The sequence below is a fragment of the Quercus suber genome, unplaced genomic scaffold (genome assembly GCF_002906115.3).
Source record: "Quercus suber isolate HL8 unplaced genomic scaffold, Cork oak 2.0 scaffold_608, whole genome shotgun sequence".
Taxonomy (NCBI): domain Eukaryota; kingdom Viridiplantae; phylum Streptophyta; class Magnoliopsida; order Fagales; family Fagaceae; genus Quercus; species Quercus suber.
Window position 1 is genome coordinate 155757 of NW_027070051.1, and position 18692 is coordinate 174448.

The 18692-nt window shown below is 33.3% G+C and overlaps 2 protein-coding genes across 4 annotated transcripts in view; both read left to right on the plus strand.

Moving 5' to 3' along the window:
• The window catches only part of LOC111986119 (jacalin-related lectin 3), a 4569-nt gene extending 3125 nt beyond the window's left edge, over positions 1 to 1444 (plus strand). For 2 of the 3 annotated variants that reach the window (XM_065765122.1, XM_065765124.1), the window contains 3 exons: positions 1 to 193; positions 287 to 652; positions 985 to 1444. The exon at positions 1 to 193 is cut by the window's left edge and continues 80 nt beyond it. In XM_065765122.1, the coding sequence (XP_065621194.1) occupies positions 1 to 193; positions 287 to 652; positions 985 to 1299 (874 nt within the window). In that variant the 3' untranslated portion in view covers positions 1300 to 1444. The remainder of the gene's footprint in view (positions 194 to 286; positions 653 to 984) is intronic. The other variant, XM_065765123.1, reaches the window with a different exon arrangement.
• Positions 1445 to 7877: 6433 nt separating this feature from the next.
• Positions 7878 to 15661, plus strand: LOC136064008 (jacalin-related lectin 3-like). Its single transcript, XM_065765121.1, has 7 exons — positions 7878 to 7920; positions 8193 to 8321; positions 9463 to 9846; positions 9939 to 10169; positions 14197 to 14502; positions 14633 to 14947; positions 15199 to 15661. The coding sequence occupies exons 1-7, from the start codon at positions 7918 to 7920 to the stop codon at positions 15511 to 15513; spliced, it is 1683 nt and encodes a 560-aa protein (XP_065621193.1). The 5' UTR covers positions 7878 to 7917; the 3' UTR covers positions 15514 to 15661.
• The last annotated feature ends 3031 nt before the right edge of the window (positions 15662 to 18692 follow it).

Here is an 18692-nt window from a genome sequence, read left to right on the forward strand (position 1 = left end):
TATCAAATCCATAACATTTCACACTAACAAGAAAAAGTATGGACCTTTTGGAAATGAACAGGGGATCCCATTTTCCTCTGCCTCAAAAGATGGGGTTATTGTAGGATTCCATGGGAGAAAAGGATGGTTCGTGGACAGTATTGGAGTCCATGTCTTGGAAGGAAAACAATCACAACCACGTCCTCTTTCTGAGGTAACTAGTTCTTTGAAGCTTAAGAAAATCAAATTTGAGCATTTTCTAATTAACATGTTTGTATGTCACTCATCTAAAATTTTTATCTTATAGCAGGTTGTTTCTGGGTCAGTGCAAGGACCAGGTCCATGTGGACAAGGAGATCTCACGGTTGGAATAATGAAAGAACCAACTCCATATGGGCCAGTGGGTCTCCGAGCAGGAATGGTGAAAGAACCAGCTCCATATGGACCAGTGGGTCTCCCAGCTGGAATGGTGAAAGAACCAGCTCCATGTGGACTAGGGCCATGGGGTGGGGATGGTGGTCAGCCATGGGATGACCAGGTGTTCACTGGGATCAAGAAGATTTTCCTTACCAAGGGTGAAGCCATTTATTCTATACAGATGGAGTATGATTGCAATGGCCAATCCATTTGGTCAGTTAAACATGGATGTGGCAATGAGGGCACCCCTCATCTGGTACTATGTTACACCTTGCTAATGCTTTACAATAAGAGCAATTTCTATCACACAACATTTTTCACCATTTGCAAATATGATCATTTGTGATTGGTCTAACAGTATAGGTGATAGCTCTACTACCACCACATTTTTTATTACACATCAATCACAATTCACAACATATTACGTTACCAGTTGTAAAAAAAGTTAATGAAAAATTTTGTGTTCGTAAACTTTTTGTTACAATTATGGTACTTTTGTCTTCTAATTTATTTGCTTTTTTTTTGTTGTTGTTATTGTTTGTTGTAATAGTGCTGTATATAATTTTCTCTTTATGAAATAACAAACAGATCCAATTTGAGTACCCGCATGAATTCCTTACATGCATAAGTGGCTATTACGGCTCGGTTGCTGAAGATGAATGTAGGAAAGTTATCAAGTCTCTCACATTCTATACAAATAGGAGGAGGTATGGACCATATGGGGAGGAGACTGGCACATATTTCACTTCCACAAAGGATGAAGGAAAGATAATCGGGTTCCATGGAAGAGCTTCCTCTTTCCTATATGCCATTGGAGTCCATATACAACCCTCGTTGAGTGATCGAGTCTGCAGGGAACCCAAAGGGTGCCCACCACAGTACCAGTTCAATTTTTACCAGTAATGTGTGTGTGTATGGAGCATGCACTAGAAGCCAAGTGATTGGTCCAAAATAAAATTCTAAAAGTGTTAAATGAAAAAGACTTACTATGTGGATCAACTATCAACTGTTGGAACTAGTAATAAATAAATTTGCTACTTGGATTTTATTTGCTATTTTCTCCTTATTCTCTTTTATTGGTAAGTTGTGATAGGTGTGATATCACTTTTACATTAATCACATTTTAATACTATTTTTAGTGTACATTAATCACAACATATATAACACATCAATAGTTATTGAAAAAGTTTGTAAATTTTGTGTGCGATTATTAGTACCCAATTTAAGACAACCTTGGCAAATAAAGCATTTAATGATTGAAAAAAAATCTTAGTTAATCAACATATCTATTTGAAATTCTTCCAATGTAATTCATCCTAGTCATTTTGGTTTCAACTCCTGTAGGGTTAGTTTTTGTTGCCCAAGCCCAAAAGATATGGGTCAGAGGCCTAACGAACCCGAAACAATGAATTTGTAGAGAGTGGATCGAAGGTGTAGGCGCTGGCCGGCGTTCAAGAAACATGAACTCCTTTCTTTCTTTTAAAAAATACTTAGAACAATTTACAACTGGGGGATGCTCCTCAGACCATGGCCGAGGAGGCTTTTTCTTCCCCTTTCTTCCTCTTTTTCTTCCTTTCAACTCCCTCCCCCTTATATAGTCTTCATCGTCCTATCCTGTTCTTCCATCTGTTGATCATCCATTTGCCTTTCTTCTGACCGTCCGTCCCATCAGAAGCCTTATCAGCACTCAAGTGGTTCACCCTGATCAACGTTGCTCTGCTAAGGGGTTACATCCCCATTAATGTGGCCAGAGGGGTTAGGTGAATGCATTAAGTGTGGAGGTGACAGCTTGCTCTGGGCTTGTCCCTACCCAAAATTATCCTTAGTATGCCGAGGACGAAGAGGTCCTCGGCGTGGATCCAAAAAAGAGTCTCTCCCTAATTTAGCCTCGGATGGTCATCCTTCCTCGGCGTGGGCCTTGGGCCTACTACACGATGGGCTGAGGCTATCAGGCCCACGAGCACAACTCCTTATTGCTTTGGGTTTGAGTATAGCCAAAAACATAAAATGTTTGAGCTAATATACTCTCCATTTGAAATGTATTTATTTCATGATTCGGATTGACTATTACACATTTAAAGGTATATTTAGCGTTATATCATTTGAAATTTTAAATTATGTGACACTTTATAGATTGTTAGATATAAGAAACAAAATTTTAACTATAAAATGCACTTTCTCCTTTTTGAAGTTTCATGGAAGTTTACCAACCAACTTTTAGCCTTATTTGTTGTTAAAATCATCAATTCGATAATAATCCTTTGGATTAGAACTAATTTTGAAATTCATTTTTAACATTTACAAAACGTCCCCATTTCTTTTCTAAAAAATTCGACGGACCTTTTGTCATCGTACATTTTCTTTGGGGCCTGTTTAATTGCTAAGAATTTCCGATTGTGAGAATTATACTTGTTGAGAGTTTGAACTCATAAGAATTTAATTCTAGATAATTGGCATTTATATTATTCATATATACTTTGAATTTGACTTTCTATCATATTATTTTAGTAACTGGATTCTCAAAAAAAAAAAAAAATTGTAACTGAAAAGTAATAATTTGATGATTGTGGATAATTTAATTTAAATGATAAAAATTTGCTTGAACATAAATAGCATCTTATTTGGATGAAAATAAATATTTTTGTTCTAAAATGAACTCGGAAATCCACTACATTCGATGAAATCTTGCCAAATCTGGCGAATATCCACTAAATCCAATGAGATCTCCTTCGAATCTGGTGAGATCTCACCAAACCACCACTCCTCTTGGTCAACAAGAAGTTGAGTTTTCCTCCACTCAATCTGACTTGTGAACGTCCTTATTTGTTACATGATCGCTTAAGTGGTAGAATTTTAATTTTGACAATATATATCTACATGTGTGTTTACGGACGCACGCATGGGTGTTGTCTTTTTTATTTAAGGTCAATAAAGAATACACATTCAATACACGTGGAGATAGTGTCTTTTTAATCCATGTGCAAAACATGTGATCAAGAGGCCAATAAGGAAAATTCAAGGGTCATTTGGTAACGTTGTTCTAGTAATGTTGTTTGTATTTTTTGAAAATATGTGTGGGTAAAAAATGTTGGCATTCTCTTGATCACGTGTTTTGATAACGAAAATGTAGGCATTCTCTTCTTCAGCCAACATTTTTCATAGACTATAGAGAATGGAGCCATCCTAAGAATATCTCCATTAGGAGTACGTGTCCCATTAAGAATTATCCTAATTACTAAATTATATTATATTTAGATTTATGTTATATTATATTATTTAATCATAAGAGTGATAGATAAAATCCATCTAATTAAAATTCTATATATTTGTAAACAGTTATTTAAAATGTTATTAGGTGAATAGATGTTAATTTTGGTAAACAACTTAAAAAGAGCCTCCTGACCGAGGTCATTGACTCCTTGTCCAGAGGTGTAATATGACCATAAAGACCCCATTTTTCACATTAAAAAAAAAAAAAAAAACTTAAAAAGAGCCTTTGTTTTCCATCAAAAAGGTTTTCTAAGGCATAGACCATAGGCTAGAAGAGATTTCCATCATAAATCGCTATTTTGCAGAAGCTTTTCGATCTTTTTAAATTACTTGAATAGTAATGCCATGAGGTATATAAGCTTATAGTTTCTTCCACTTTTTATAATTTCTCATGGGCTTGTGCACCTAAAAATTACTTGAAACCAATATGATTAAACACAAAACTACCTGAACAAGGCAAGTGTACAAACATGCCTATAGGCATAGGGTTTCATGTCTATACAGCAAATGTGTCACTCTTTTCCTTTAAATAACATTGTGCCTAAAAGCACAAACATGAGAACCATCAGGCAAAAAAGCTGGTGGCACTTTTTTTTTTCTCTCCTTTTTATCTGATCCCAATTATTGCCAAGATATTAATTTTTTATTGAATTATTGCCGAGATATGATTCCTTTAGATTGATGTTAAGAATCATCATTATTTCAATGAAAAGACAGTGCTTTGCAAGGAAATGATAGATCGAAAGGTGCATTACACGTTAAATTCGTTAATTAACAAAGTTGGGATTCAATCAATCATTTTATGGAAATGAAAAATGAGGTCATGTACGTTTGGCTTTTACTAATATGCATGGTCACGGATACGAGCATGGGTATGATGTGGGTACCAGTATGAGTACGAGTATTTGATATTGTTTGAAAAATTTAGAGTATAATATGTTAGAGATATGTGTATTAATTACTTATGAAATATATTTTTAATATATTTTGTAGTATATATCAATTTAAGAGTAATAATAAATAATAAAGTGAATCTTTGACCACTGAAATGATATTTAGAATACAAACCAAGATCCAAAAGAGCAAATAAAAGATAAATAAATAAGTGTTTAACATTGAAACCAATATATAAAAAGTATAAATAAAAATTATTACACGTTTAGAATATCTCTCATTATTGGGGGTTGGATCAAGGGAGTCAATACCGTACCGGGCTGTACCGGTTGCTCAGTGGTACGATTATTTTCGGATACCGGTCAATACCGGTGTACGTTTCGGGTTTACCGCTATTTTTTATATTTATAAATAAATATATACATGTATGTGTGTGTATATATATAATAAATATAAAAGTTACCATAAAATATTTCTCAATTCAAAACTAATTATTCATGGTTTTAGAGTTTAGTATCAATTAAAAAAAAAACACACACACACAATATAAAAAATAGAAAACTTAAAAGTTATTATTATATACAAAGAAAACAAATAATACTAATAAGTTAATGCAAATAAGTTACCATTCTACCCTAACAAAATTCAAAATTACTAAACTTAAAATTAAAAAAAAAAAAAAAAAAAAAAAAACTTTTTTCTGTACTGGCCGGTACGCCCGGTACTGGCCGGTATTATCCGAAATTGGCCGGTATGGCCGGTACGGCCGGTATTTAAACCGGTACGAAACGTTAATGTTTCGATACCGGTATGCAACCGGTACGGTACGTACCGGCCGATACGGCCGGTACCGGTACGGTATCGACTTCCTTGGGTTGGATACTTGGATTACAATGGTATTCAAGCCATATCATGGGCATACCTTGGACGTATTGACACTTAAAAAAAAAAAAAATTGGTACATATTTTAAATGTATCCCGTGTGATACTAGTGCAATATATATTAAAGATAGGTACGTGAGCAAAAATGAAGTATTCATGCATCTTAAAGCTTTTACTTATGTTTTATAGTTAGTATTTATCGAAAGATATAATTTTTAATAACTTTTATATTGATTTATTACCACACACACAAAAAAACTAAAAATTAATTAATTTCAAATAAACTAAAAATTAATATAAAAATGATATAAAAAGCAGAAAAAACAAAACTTTTTAAAACAAAAGTTGTTCATTTCTTTGTTTCTTTGTTACTTTTCCCATACCAAGGTTCAAACAATCAAACCCGAGTTTAGGAAATGAGTAAATGGTAAGCAATGGGACACCGTTCATGCGCCGTTTGTTTCTCGTTACCATCGAAGTCTCCTAAACCCATTAAATTAGTCCCACTACAATATCTCCGTTCCGTTTACGTCGGACTACGAACCGTTCCACTTGTCCATGACCAGGTTGTTGTTCTTCAATCTTTCATCACTTCATTTCTCAGATTGTCGAGTGGTGTCATCTGTGATATCGTCACCAACACCAACGTAACAATATGCCAATTCTCAAATAATATCACACTCGCTTGGATCACGTGGAAATGATTCTTTTCAATTAAGATATAAAATACTATATCTTTTGTTTATCCATGATTCCATATCCAATCTCCAAAGGGCCTGTGGCCCCATGGCATTGGAATCTTAGTTAGTTGCCTTCTCCCTTTCACATGAATTAAACATCTTTTGGCAAATCAGATTGGGTAATCGAGAGGCAATCATTTGCTTATAGGCATTGCATAAATAATAACTTTATATACACAGAATTATCAACACTTAAAAAAAAAATTGTTATAGTGATATAATTGTTAATTTTTTTTTTTGAAGAATATAAAAGTTATGTTATGTTTGAAAATCTTTGAAATTTTATGAGTTATGCTTGAGATGCCATAAATTATACTTCATAACATGATTTGTTATTAATCATAAAAAAATATTTCAAATTAACATTCATGATAATATATGGTATCATGCTATTTCAAAAAAGTGGTAAAATTAGCGTGGTACACACATGATCATGTTAGGACTCATGGTACTCATAATAATATAGTATATGATTTTATGGTACTCGTAGTGAACGTGTTAGGATACCTTCTATAACCTTCCTGAGTATTAACTTTATAAATTTGAAAGAATGGAAGGATGTAAAAAATTCAAAAGAATTCCACTCTTATCAACATGTAAAAGGATGACAATTTGGACCAAAGGACTCTTCTTTATTTGAAAAAGTAAGAAGAATAAAAAGAAGTGGAAAGAGTATCAACTGGCCTATGGTTGCAAGTGTTCCATTTGGCAAAAAAGCTCACCACTGTAATATGGATAATGGTATTGACCCAAATATTCATTCAAAGGTGCTTATTGACTTATTGAGACCTTTAGGCTTCAGCCATGTGCTACCAAGAAGGGTGGCTTTGAATTTTGGAACCAGGACAACAGGTTCAGTTCAATGTATTTTGGGGCTTTAGGCGAATGTGACATTTTCTTATACCTAAATATTTAATTTTTGAAATCTCTTTCATCTAAAATTTTTGCTATGTTTTGTTTATTACTAATTTACTAAAAAAAAAATTTATCCAAATATCCATTTTAATACTTTAAAGACAAAAAAAAATCCCTCTAAGATTCAATTAATTTTTCAAGTTTTTTTTTTTTTTTTTTCGATCAATTTCAAATATTTTCATATCATTCTTGATATATTGGGTTTCTCCTTGATTTCAAAAACAGAATTTAAAGATAAAGTTGCGTTAAGTAATTTTATAATTTTGAGAATAAATTCTTATTTTGGAAAGTAGTGACTGTTTATCATGAAAAAACCATTTTTCTCTATAAATACCTCGAACTCCTTCGGTTAGACTTGCAATACAACTTCCCTCGTCCCATACATCCATTGTAGTGTTTCTTCTCATTATTGGAAAACAATGGTAAGTTGATTGATCTTGCTTTACTTAATTTTCAGCTACCTTATTTCATTTGGTTCTGTAAAGACGAGGATAACTACAAAAAAATTAATCTTTGGCATTCAGAAATTTTTTTTCTTCTTATTTTTAGAGAACCAAGCAAGCTAGCCAGATCTAAAGAAATGGTTAAATCATACTAACAAATTTGTGCATATATTTTCCTTTGTTTTACAATTTACATCCTTTCATGCAAATTTCATTGGTTTACAATGAGTGTGTACTGAATTGAGATGCAGAATTATGAAGGGTATGACTCATATGAGAAAGGATACGCAAACATGAGACTGGTGGTAGGAGAGAATGATGAGAGGACTANCGTCCCATACATCCATTGTAGTGTTTCTTCTCATTATTGGAAAACAATGGTAAGTTGATTGATCTTGCTTTACTTAATTTTCAGCTACCTTATTTCATTTGGTTCTGTAAAGACGAGGATAACTACAAAAAAATTAATCTTTGGCATTCAGAAATTTTTTTTCTTCTTATTTTTAGAGAACCAAGCAAGCTAGCCAGATCTAAAGAAATGGTTAAATCATACTAACAAATTTGTGCATATATTTTCCTTTGTTTTACAATTTACATCCTTTCATGCAAATTTCATTGGTTTACAATGAGTGTGTACTGAATTGTGATGCAGAATTATGAAGGGTATGACTCATATGAGAAAGGATACGCAAACATGAGCCTGGTGGTAGGAGAGAATGATGAGGACTACACATTTGCACCTAATAACCAAGTTTTCAATGAATTTGAAACTAAGAATAAGGTGTGTTTTTAAATTTTCCTCTAAATATTATATACCATATAATAAAAGTTACATATTAAAATATGTGATTATGCCATGTGATTCAATGAAAATATATTATAAACCGTTCAATGGTTATCAAATTGTTATTACGCTCTTGACTTTCATTTGTTTAGGTGGTCAATTTTTTTCCAAAAAAAAAAAAAGTTTTTCTTCACAAGCATATTGGGCAATTGAAAAAGGTCATACATTCATTTTTCGTTGATTAGGAAAAACACTTTCTTTAGGACTGAAAAAATATTTTATTCACCTTTTAGGAGTTTTAAAACATTTCAGCAAAACAAAAACCTCTAATATGACAAAATATCCCAAAATCTCCAACATAACCAAAATAGTGTTAGAACCTCCATAATGCTACCGAAAATCTTTAAAATAACCAAAAATTTCCTTAAAACCTTAAAAATTACAAAATACCCTTAGAAGTCTTTAAAATGATCAAAATACACCGAAAAGTTCTAAAATAATACAATATAAATATCTTTAAAATCTTCAAAATGATGAAAATACTCCCAAACTTACAAAATGATCAAAATAACTTTGAAAATTCCAAAATGAGCAAAATACCTTCAAACCTTTTAATTTTAACATGACTAAAATACTTCCCCTTAAACCACCAAAATTACATAAGTACCCCCTTATAATTGTTGAAATGACAAAATACCTTCGGAAACGTCAAAAATAGCCATAATATGGCTAAAAACTTTGGGAACCAACCCCAAACTATTCAAAGTCACATGAAAAAAACTTTTGAATGCCCTTCTATATATTTCAAGTTTTTGTAACTGCGCACATGCATGAATTTGTAAATTTAGTTAATAGTTTTAGTTTTAGTGTTTTTCATTTTTTATTTTTTGTGTTGTTGCATTCTTATTTTGATTGTGCTTATTAAAATAATTTTATCTGTATCGTATTTTTTAGGCTGATTTAGTTGTTCTATAGTAATTTTAAAATATTATAATATTTTAAAAAGGTAGATTAAATTTGTTATTTAAAATTTATATATTAAGTTTATAATTTTTCATAATAACCAAATGTCGGAAAATGTTTTATATGTGTTGTGTTTATATATTTGTATAAAGTCGAAATCAAATATATGCTTCAGGAGTTTGGCACTACCGAAGTTTTCAAGGGTTATTCAAATATGAGGCAGACTGAGGATAATATGTTCCAACAAAACAAATATTCAAGCGAATATACTGAAGTTGCCAAGAGTAATTCAAACATGAGGCAGACTAACATGAGGCAGAAAGAGGATAATATGTTTCAACAAAATAGATTTTTAGGCGAATACGCGGAAGTTGTCAATGGTAATTCAAACATGAGGCAAACTAACATGAGGCATACTGAGGATAATATGTCCCAACCAAAAAGATTTTTAGGTGAATACGCCGAAGTTGGCAAGGGCTATTCAGCAAACATGAGGCAGTATGAGGATAATACGTTCCCACCAAATAGATTTGTAGGGGAATATATAACCAATAACAAGGTTGGTGGTATTTTCTGCTATTGCATTAAATATATAATTCAATAATTGCATTCATAGATAGATTAAAATTAAAAAAATATAAATTCTTATAGGTTTATACTGGTACTGCCCAAATTGCCAAAGGATCCAAGGTTGTGTCATGTGGACCTTGGGGTGGCTCTGGAGGAATGCAATTTGATGATGGATCATGCTATACAGGCGTGCGTGAGATTCAATTAACACGCTCTGGTGGTCTTTTTTCCATTAAAGTTTGCTATGATCGCAATGGCCAAGCTATATGGGGAAACAAGAATGGTGGCAGTGGAGGACTGACATTGGAAAAGGTGAATATCTTAATCTGTTAACACACATGTGGCTCCAATCTTGATTTAGAGATATATACAATTAATATTACAACACACTCTTTTTTTTTTTTAATTGTGAGCTGCATGGCTAGTAATGAGTTCTAGTTAGCTCAATTCGTAAAATTTTTAATGATTGAAAAAGAGATTAGGGTTCAAATTCCGCCTACACAAAAAACCGAGTTATGTTTTGGTCTGATGACAAAGAGCTATTATCAGGAGCGAATGCCATAGATTGAAACTCTCTAAAAAAAAAAAAAAACCATACATTGCATATTATTTATTAAGTGGCATTTTGGAAATAAAGGACATTGTAAATATGGTCATTTCCAATATATTTGATCTCCTAAGTAGGACTTGTAAATGTTAGTGGTTTTTTTGTCTCAAATCCAACATCCTCTACTGTTGTTAGCCCCACTGTACCACACACCCCTCATCAGCTGTGCATACATATCTTTTCTCTTTTGAGTTTGATTTACTCAATTTTGGAGTAATTACCTCTTGAATTTGTGTATAGGAGTTCACATTTGATAGTTTATTATAAATGAACCTTAATTTTGAAAGACTGTTCAGAAAGTTGTTTGTGGCTTGTAGTTGACAAGGCAATTACAAGGTCAGGATGGGGATGTAGCAGGAGAGGAAGTGCCTGCAACTACAAAGAAAATTTTTCAGATATTAAATGAGGTAACTTTTGAACTGATGTGGAAGACAATGTCAAATTCTTACTTATTGATTCTTACAATGTCAAATTTTCTTGACAGGGTTGTCCATTTTGTTATGTCTGTTGGATGGTTCAATTTAATTGCAATAACTCAGTTATAAAATATAGGATTTGTTTTACATGTGAATGAATATGTTAAAGGTTTTGTCCTGCTAGGATTTGTTTTACAAGTTGTTTCTTAGTTTTCAATTTTGACTCAGGTGTGGAGGTCCTTCTTAAGTCATCTGGCCTAGGGGAAAAAAAAAAAAAAAAAGGGCTATAGCCGCGTTTTTAAAAAATGCGGCTACAGCTTTCACCTATGGCCACGTTTCAAGCGCGGCCTAAGACCAAGTCCTATGGCCGCGTTTAAAACGCGGCCTAAGGTCATAGACTATGGCTGCGTTTAAAACGCGGCCATAGGCTATGACTTTAGGCCGCGTTTGAAACGCGGCCATAGGACTTGGTCTTAGGCCGCGCTTGAAAAGTGCGGCCATAGACCCCTTTGGCCTATAGTCGCGGGACTTGGGCCACACTTAAAAACGCGGCCTAAAAAAACGCGGCCATAGGCCAAATGGGCCTATGGCCGCGTTTTTTGGACCTAAGGCCGCGTTTTACAAACGTGGCCTAAAGTCGTTTTTTTTGTAGTGANAAAAAAAAAAAACCATACATTGCATATGCACACGTATTTTTTTTTTTTTTAATACAAACTAGACAAAAATACTCCGAAAATTAATTGTATTAAAGGTTTCTTGTATTATACGTATACAAAAATATTTTAACTTAACTGAAATTCAATACTTTTATAAATAGTGTAATTGTTTATTTTGGTCAACCGTTATAATATTATATTTAGCAATTAGATTATTAAAATTAATATTTTCAGTTCCATTGTTTATTATTTATACAAAACACCAACATTTTCATGTATTAATATTTTTCTATAATTTGAATAATTAGATCAGTCTATATATTGGATTTAAATTAAACAAAAATAAAAACATTTGAATTTATCATAACATGAGACAATAAATGCTTCTTCTTTTTGGCTAAATAAGTGCATGAAAAAATTTATCAAACAACAAACATTATCTCCTTCATTCACCTGTTATATTCCCTAAAGACCACTAAAAAAACGGGGGTATTAGGCTGCGTTTTTTTTGGGCCGCGTTTGTAAAAACGCGGCCCAAGGCGGACTAAAGCCCCGTTTTTAAAAAACGGGGCTTAAAGGGGAAAAAAAAGCTGCGTTTAAAAAACGAGGCATAGAATGGTCTAAGGCGCGTTTTTTGAGCTACGGCCGCGTTTTTGGGGCTGGAGCTATGGCCGCGCTTAAAAACACGGCTATAGGCCCAGCCCATTTGGCCTTCCTTTTTTATTTTAAAAGAAGTCCTACAGCCGCATTTAGAAAACACGGCCATAGATACTCTTAAAGCCGCGTTTCACAAAAACGCGGCTTAAAACCCTCAGATTAAAAAAAAAAAACCCTCAGACCTTCAGATTTCTTTCTCTCTAACCCGATCTCTCACCTTCTCTCTCACTCTCTCCCTTTGACTCCCAAAGCCTCACCGCCGATCCACTCCTCATGGGGTTTTGAGGGTCTCGATTTTGTGTGTGGCAACAAGAATACAGATGGGATCACCCAAATAGATAAAACAAACCCTAATACCCTCTTTCTCTCTCAGCCCACCAGTTCCCCTACCAAAGCTCCACCTCCACCTCCACATCAAATGCCACCGGCCCCCTCTCTCTCTCTCCCTCTTACTGCATCGGTTCACAAAACTGACACCGATCCCCCCAAAGCAGTCAAACTCAGGTGTTTCTTATATGACACCGTTTACTGCCTCCGAAAAAATCAAAGGGGTTTTCGAATCGCAGAGCATCAGCCACCTCGCGCTCAGAGCTCAGAATCCTCTGCCTTTACCTTCGATAATGGCAACTCAGATGACCTAAAAGCGAAAGGTCAGCCCCTCTTTTTTTAACTCTTCGTTTCTGTTGAAAATATTATCTGGGTTTGTTTTGAATGTCCAAAACATTGATGGGTTTTGATTATTTTGGCCTAATTTGTGATTGTGTTTGTGTAATTCTTGTTCTAATGCTTTGATTTGATCGGTTTTGCCATCTGGGTATTTCGTTTTTTTGGTCCTTGGTATATAAATATTGAAACTTTCTTTAATGGGGCTTTGAATTTTGTTATTAGTGTTGAGTGTGAGAGATGGGGTTTTGTATTTATCAGTGCTTTTTACAGATTATTGGATTCATTGGTAAAAGTCGTAGATTTTGTTTTGAATTCTGATATAGTTTTCATTGTTGGTTTTTGTATCTGGTCTCTATTTTTTTTATTATGAGCATCAATTTAAGTAGCATTGTTTAGTTTGTAGCAATTGTTATTGTACTCTTGTATTAAAAAAAAAATAGAAAAGGAACTGTTTTGGACTATGTGTGTGTTATTTTCCTTCCTTTTTTTTTTTTTTTTTCTTATTGTCGTTATGGTTGAAGCATTTGATATGGACTTAGTTCAAAATATTTGAAATGCAACCAGTGGTGTATGTTATGTACAAAATCTATGCACTGAAAGCATTGACAGCTGTGTAGATATTGAAAAACGAAGCGGTAATATTAATTTGGAAAGAAAACCCAAGGGCATGGACAGCAAGATTAGGTCTATTGGTGGTGAAAAGGTGATTGTTACAACAATATTTTATCTCTATAATTCTTGTGAGTTTCTTATCCAAGTTTTTTTTTTTTTTTTGGGTTAATGAGTCTTGGTCCTCGTGGATATATTCTGGGTTCTTTATGGCTGATTTGGCTGACCCATTTCTAGGAATGGCAATGCAAGATGGAACAGAGGTACAATTTAAGTCAATGACATTGCAGAAGTATGTGTCTGCAGAGAATGGAGGAGGTATGGATGTTACAGTTAGCAGAGATGTTGCATCTTCGTGGGAAAGCTTTAAGGAGACACAGCTAAAATTTGAAGATAAATATTTACTAAATTTAACTAATTTTTTATTAGTTGAATTTTTATAACATCTTATAAAATTATATCAAGTTAATATAAGCATGCTATTAAATCGAAATATAATAAAACAAATAACATAACATAGCATATATAACCGTTGTTTTAGTCTAGAGTTTTTAGTTCAAATTTGAAATTTGTAATATATCTATAGGTATGTTTATTTATGATTTTTTTTGCAATTTCCGTTTTTCATACTGTTTCTTACAATATATTTTGTTTTAATATCTTGAGCCTAATGAAACATGTACATAATTTTGGTCTCATACAAATTATGGTGGGTTGTTGTGGATCAGGTAAGATTTGAATATCCAAATGAGTTCTTGACTCACATAAGTGGATATTATGGATCATTAATCTTAAGGGGACCTACAATAATCAAATCCATCACATTTCACACTAACATGAAGAAGTATGGACCTTTTGGAGATGAACAAGGGATCCCTTTCTCCTCTGGCTCAAAAGATGGGATTATTGTAGGATTCCATGGGAGACAAGGATGGTTTGTTCACAGCATTGGAGTCTATGTTATGGAAGGAAAACAGGCAGTACCTCGTCCTCCTATTGACGCATTCAACATGGGTGGCATGAGAATTCCCGAGGTACGTAACTAGTTCTTTTAAACTCAAACAAAATAAAATTTGAGCATTGAAATATCCTAATCTGATAATCTCATTTTAGTCCATTAACATGTTACTATGTTAGTCATCTAAAACCTTTACCGTATAGCAGGTTATTTCTGGGCCAATGCAAGGACCAGGTCCATGTGGACAAGGGGTTCTCATGGTTGGAATGGTGAAAAAACCAGCTCCATATGGACCAGTGGGTCACCCAACTGGAATGATGAAAGAACCAGCTCCATGTGGACTAGGGCCATGGGGTGGGGATGGTGGTCAGCCATGGGATGACAAGGTGTTCACTGGGATCAAGAAGATATTCCTTACCAAGGGTGAAGCCATTTATTCTATACAGATGGAGTATGATTGCAATGGCCAATCCATTTGGTCAGTTAAACATGGATGTGGCAATGAGGGCACCCCCCATCAGGTACTATGTCACTTCTTCCTAATGCTTTACACTAAGAGCAAGTTCTACCACGCTAACATTTTTCACACATTGTGAATGGGGTAAGTTGTGATTGGACTAACATATATGTGATAGGTTTCTTGTTGCCACATTTTTTTTAATATACACCAATCACAATTTACAACAGATCACATTATCAGTTGTAAAAATAGTCAATGAAAATTTTGTTTGCTGTTGCTCTATATAATTTTCTCTTTATGAATTAAAAATAGATCCAATTTGAGTACCCGCATGAATTCCTTAAATGCATAAGTGGCTATTACGGCTCGGTTGCTGAAGATGAATGTAGAAAAGTTATCAAGTCTCTTACATTCTATACAAATAGGAGGAGGTATGGACCATACGGGGAGGAGAGTGGCACATATTTCACTTCCACAAAGAATGAAGGAAAGATAATCGGTTTCCATGGAAGAGCTGCCTCTTACCTATATGCCATTGGAGTCCATATACAACCCTTGTTGAATGATCGAGTTAGCAGGGAGCCCAAAGGGTGCCCACCACAGTACCAATTCAATTTTTACCAGTAATGTGTGTGTATGGACTATGGAGTATGCACTAGAAGCCAAGTGATTGGCCCAAAATAATATTCTGAAAGTGTAAAAATGAAAAGACTTTCTATGTAACTGACTCAAGTATTGGAACGTGTAATGAATAAATTTACTACTCTGGATTTTATATGCCTTTTATTTTTATTGTCTTTGGTTATGTAGAAAATTTTATAACATTTTTCATAATTTAGTAAGGTGGCAAGTTATGGTGTAATATCACTTTTAGAAGAAAATATTTTATGGGTCATGCTAACGAGTGTCCTTAGGACACTCATTAATAATTCATTTTAGGAAAGTTTTGATACCACTTTTATAGAAAATGAAAAAAACTGTCAAAATATTAATTACTTTTTTTTTTTTTCATTTCCCATAAAAACTTTCTTTAAATAAATTATTAATAAGTGTCCTAAGGGCACTTGTTAGCGTTTTCCATCTTTTATATATGAACCAAGTGTATAAGACATAAAATATACTTTCCTCACTTTTATGTGGCGTTTGGTACGGGGGAATCCACATTATTTCTGGCATCCAGATTCCTAGGAATGTACATTCCTAGGAATCACATTCCTAAGAATGTAGCTATTCCTATGTTTGGTTTATTCCCAGGAATCTTAAATGAATTATTTATTTTTCCCATTCTATCCTTAGATTTGAATGTGAACTACCAAGTCATTTTAAAAAAAGGGTTAAAATTGTCAATTTATAAAAAATACAATTTCCTTTAAGCTTGGGAATCTGGATTCCTACCTGTTTTAAAGGGAATCCACATTCCCACTGAGAGGGGTTTAAGGGGGGAATCCAGATTCCCCTGACATCTGATTCCCTAACATGATTTGCAACCAAACATGAGAATCTTTAAACATTCCTAGGAATCCTAAAACATTACCCTGTACCAAACGCCACATTAAATGAGTCACATTTTGACTCTATTTTTAATGTGTACTAATCACAACGCAACAGTATTTGAGTAATTGTAAAAAAAAAAAATGGTTGTGAATCTTTTGTGTCATTAAATTTATTGTTTATGATTACCATATTTAAGACAACCTTAGCAAATAAAGCATATAATAATTGTGAAAAATCTTAGTTAAACTACTCATCTGTTTAATTCTTCCAATGCAATTCATCCATGTCATTTTGGTGCAAACTCCTTCTTATATTGGGTTTGAGTACAGCTGAAAATCTAAAAATGTTTGAGATAATCCCTTCTTAAGCTACGATATAAATAATAGTATCACTAACTCTAAAAGGTACGTACACATTCTCCTTTTTCTTAAGAAATTTCCTTTTAATTTGCCACTGACTTAAGCATCAGAGAATCTTCCCAATTAGTCTTTCTGCGAGCCTTTATATTTCTTGCAAGTGTTCATAGATCGAATTCAACCCCTGATTAATGACATCATCAACTTTAATCTCTATATTTTCAAAATTGCTTTAAAAATATCTTAATTGTCATCTGGTGATCTGATGGATGAAAAAAAATGTTGATATGACTTTATGCCACATTGTCATAAGCTCCGTGTCATTAAAGTGACATTGAGCTCAAAAATTTTGTTTGTTACGCCAGTTTTTTCCATTTATCATATTATGCTAAGTTTTGAAACTATTTTTAGTATAAGGATGATTTTGAAATCAAAGGTTAATTATCAAAAGTATGCAACTTGATCTTTTAAAAAATAACATTGAAGTTAACTTTGAAGTTTTAATGTCAATGTTCAATTTATCGTTCTAAGCCCAATCATCAGCTACTTTCTTTCGGTTTATGCATAATTTATTCTTTTTCTTTTTCTTTCCTTTTCCATATAAAAGGTTCAAATACAAATAGTCAAATACTTGTTATAGTTTAGAGGTGAGTAAATAGAAAGCAATGGGACACAGGTTCCTTCGGCGTTTGTTTCACGTTACATTTTTAAGTCTCCCAGGTCCTAATCCTATTTATTAATTTGGTCCCAGTCCCACACTCCCACTAGATCTCCGTTCCGTTTACGTCGGTGGTGCGAGCCGTTCCACACTTCTACGGTTCTCAGTCTCAGGCGTACGTTATCACTGCATCAAGGCAGCAACACCTTGGGAGTTGGGAAGCCAATTCTCAAATATCACACCTTTGGATCACGTGGAATTATACCGCCTTCTTTTCAATTTGGATGCCCTATTTATTCATTTATTTATTCTTGGATAATTGTTTGAGTATTATTATTTAAAATGATGTGAAAATTATGATTTAAAATTTTTTATAAAAACAAGTATTTAAAGTACTCATAATGCAAAAAATGTATTTAGTATTATATTTCTAATTACGTTTTTTCAAAAGTGAAAAAACATAATTATGTTTTTGGTATGTGTATTTTTTTTTAAGTAATAACATATAGTCTAATAAGTGAGAACCACAATTTTTAAAATATTTACAAAAGTGTCATTGAGTAATATTATTTAAAAACTAAAAACAGGTAAGAGAAGTTTTCTATTTTCAGTGTTTAGACAACCTAAAATGAGCAATATAATTCAAACACTCTTTTATACAACGCCCTTACCAAACGCGTTGGTTTTTCTAAGGCTTACAATTTTCAATATTTAAATACTGAAAACTGTTGTTCAAACACCCTAACCAAATAGGATATGAGGTTTTTAGTTATTAGGCTTCTTTTAGTTTGAAATAAGACAATTACCTTCCATAAAATATAAACTATTTATACAAACCTCTTTAATTGACTGAAAAAAATACTTTAAAAATTCTTGAATTCCTATTTTACTCCCCCACTTAAAGTGTCATTTACACTCCTTTTAATAGGAAATTCGAGATTTTTTTTGAAAAACGTTTTTTTTTAAATCTATTTAGTCTATGTAAATATTACATAATTTGTATTTTATGAAAGGTGAGTGTCTTAGACTCTTATTCCAAGTTAAATTAGGTTGAGTGTAATAACAAATAAATGGAGCTCAGTGTAATTTTCCCTAAATATATCATATATGTAACCACTTTCTTACATAGAATGGACCCATGCTTCCGTTACACCATATACCATCTTCAAGATGATGAAATCCATCAACCAAAAAAAAATTAAGATGATAATTGAAGATATAGAAAAATAGGCGCGTGTCAAAGATGGGCTGGCACTTCAGAATTCAAAATAAAAAGTGAAGGCGTGCTTTCAAAGGTG

Bases quoted from the DNA above. Each gene is read 5' to 3' on its own strand.
- LOC136064008 (XM_065765121.1), top strand. The intron at 8,322-9,462 runs GTGTGTTTTTAA...TATATGCTTCAG, and splicing joins AATTTGAAACTAAGAATAAG to GAGTTTGGCACTACCGAAGT. The intron at 10,170-14,196 runs GTGAATATCTTA...GTTGTGGATCAG, and splicing joins GAGGACTGACATTGGAAAAG to GTAAGATTTGAATATCCAAA.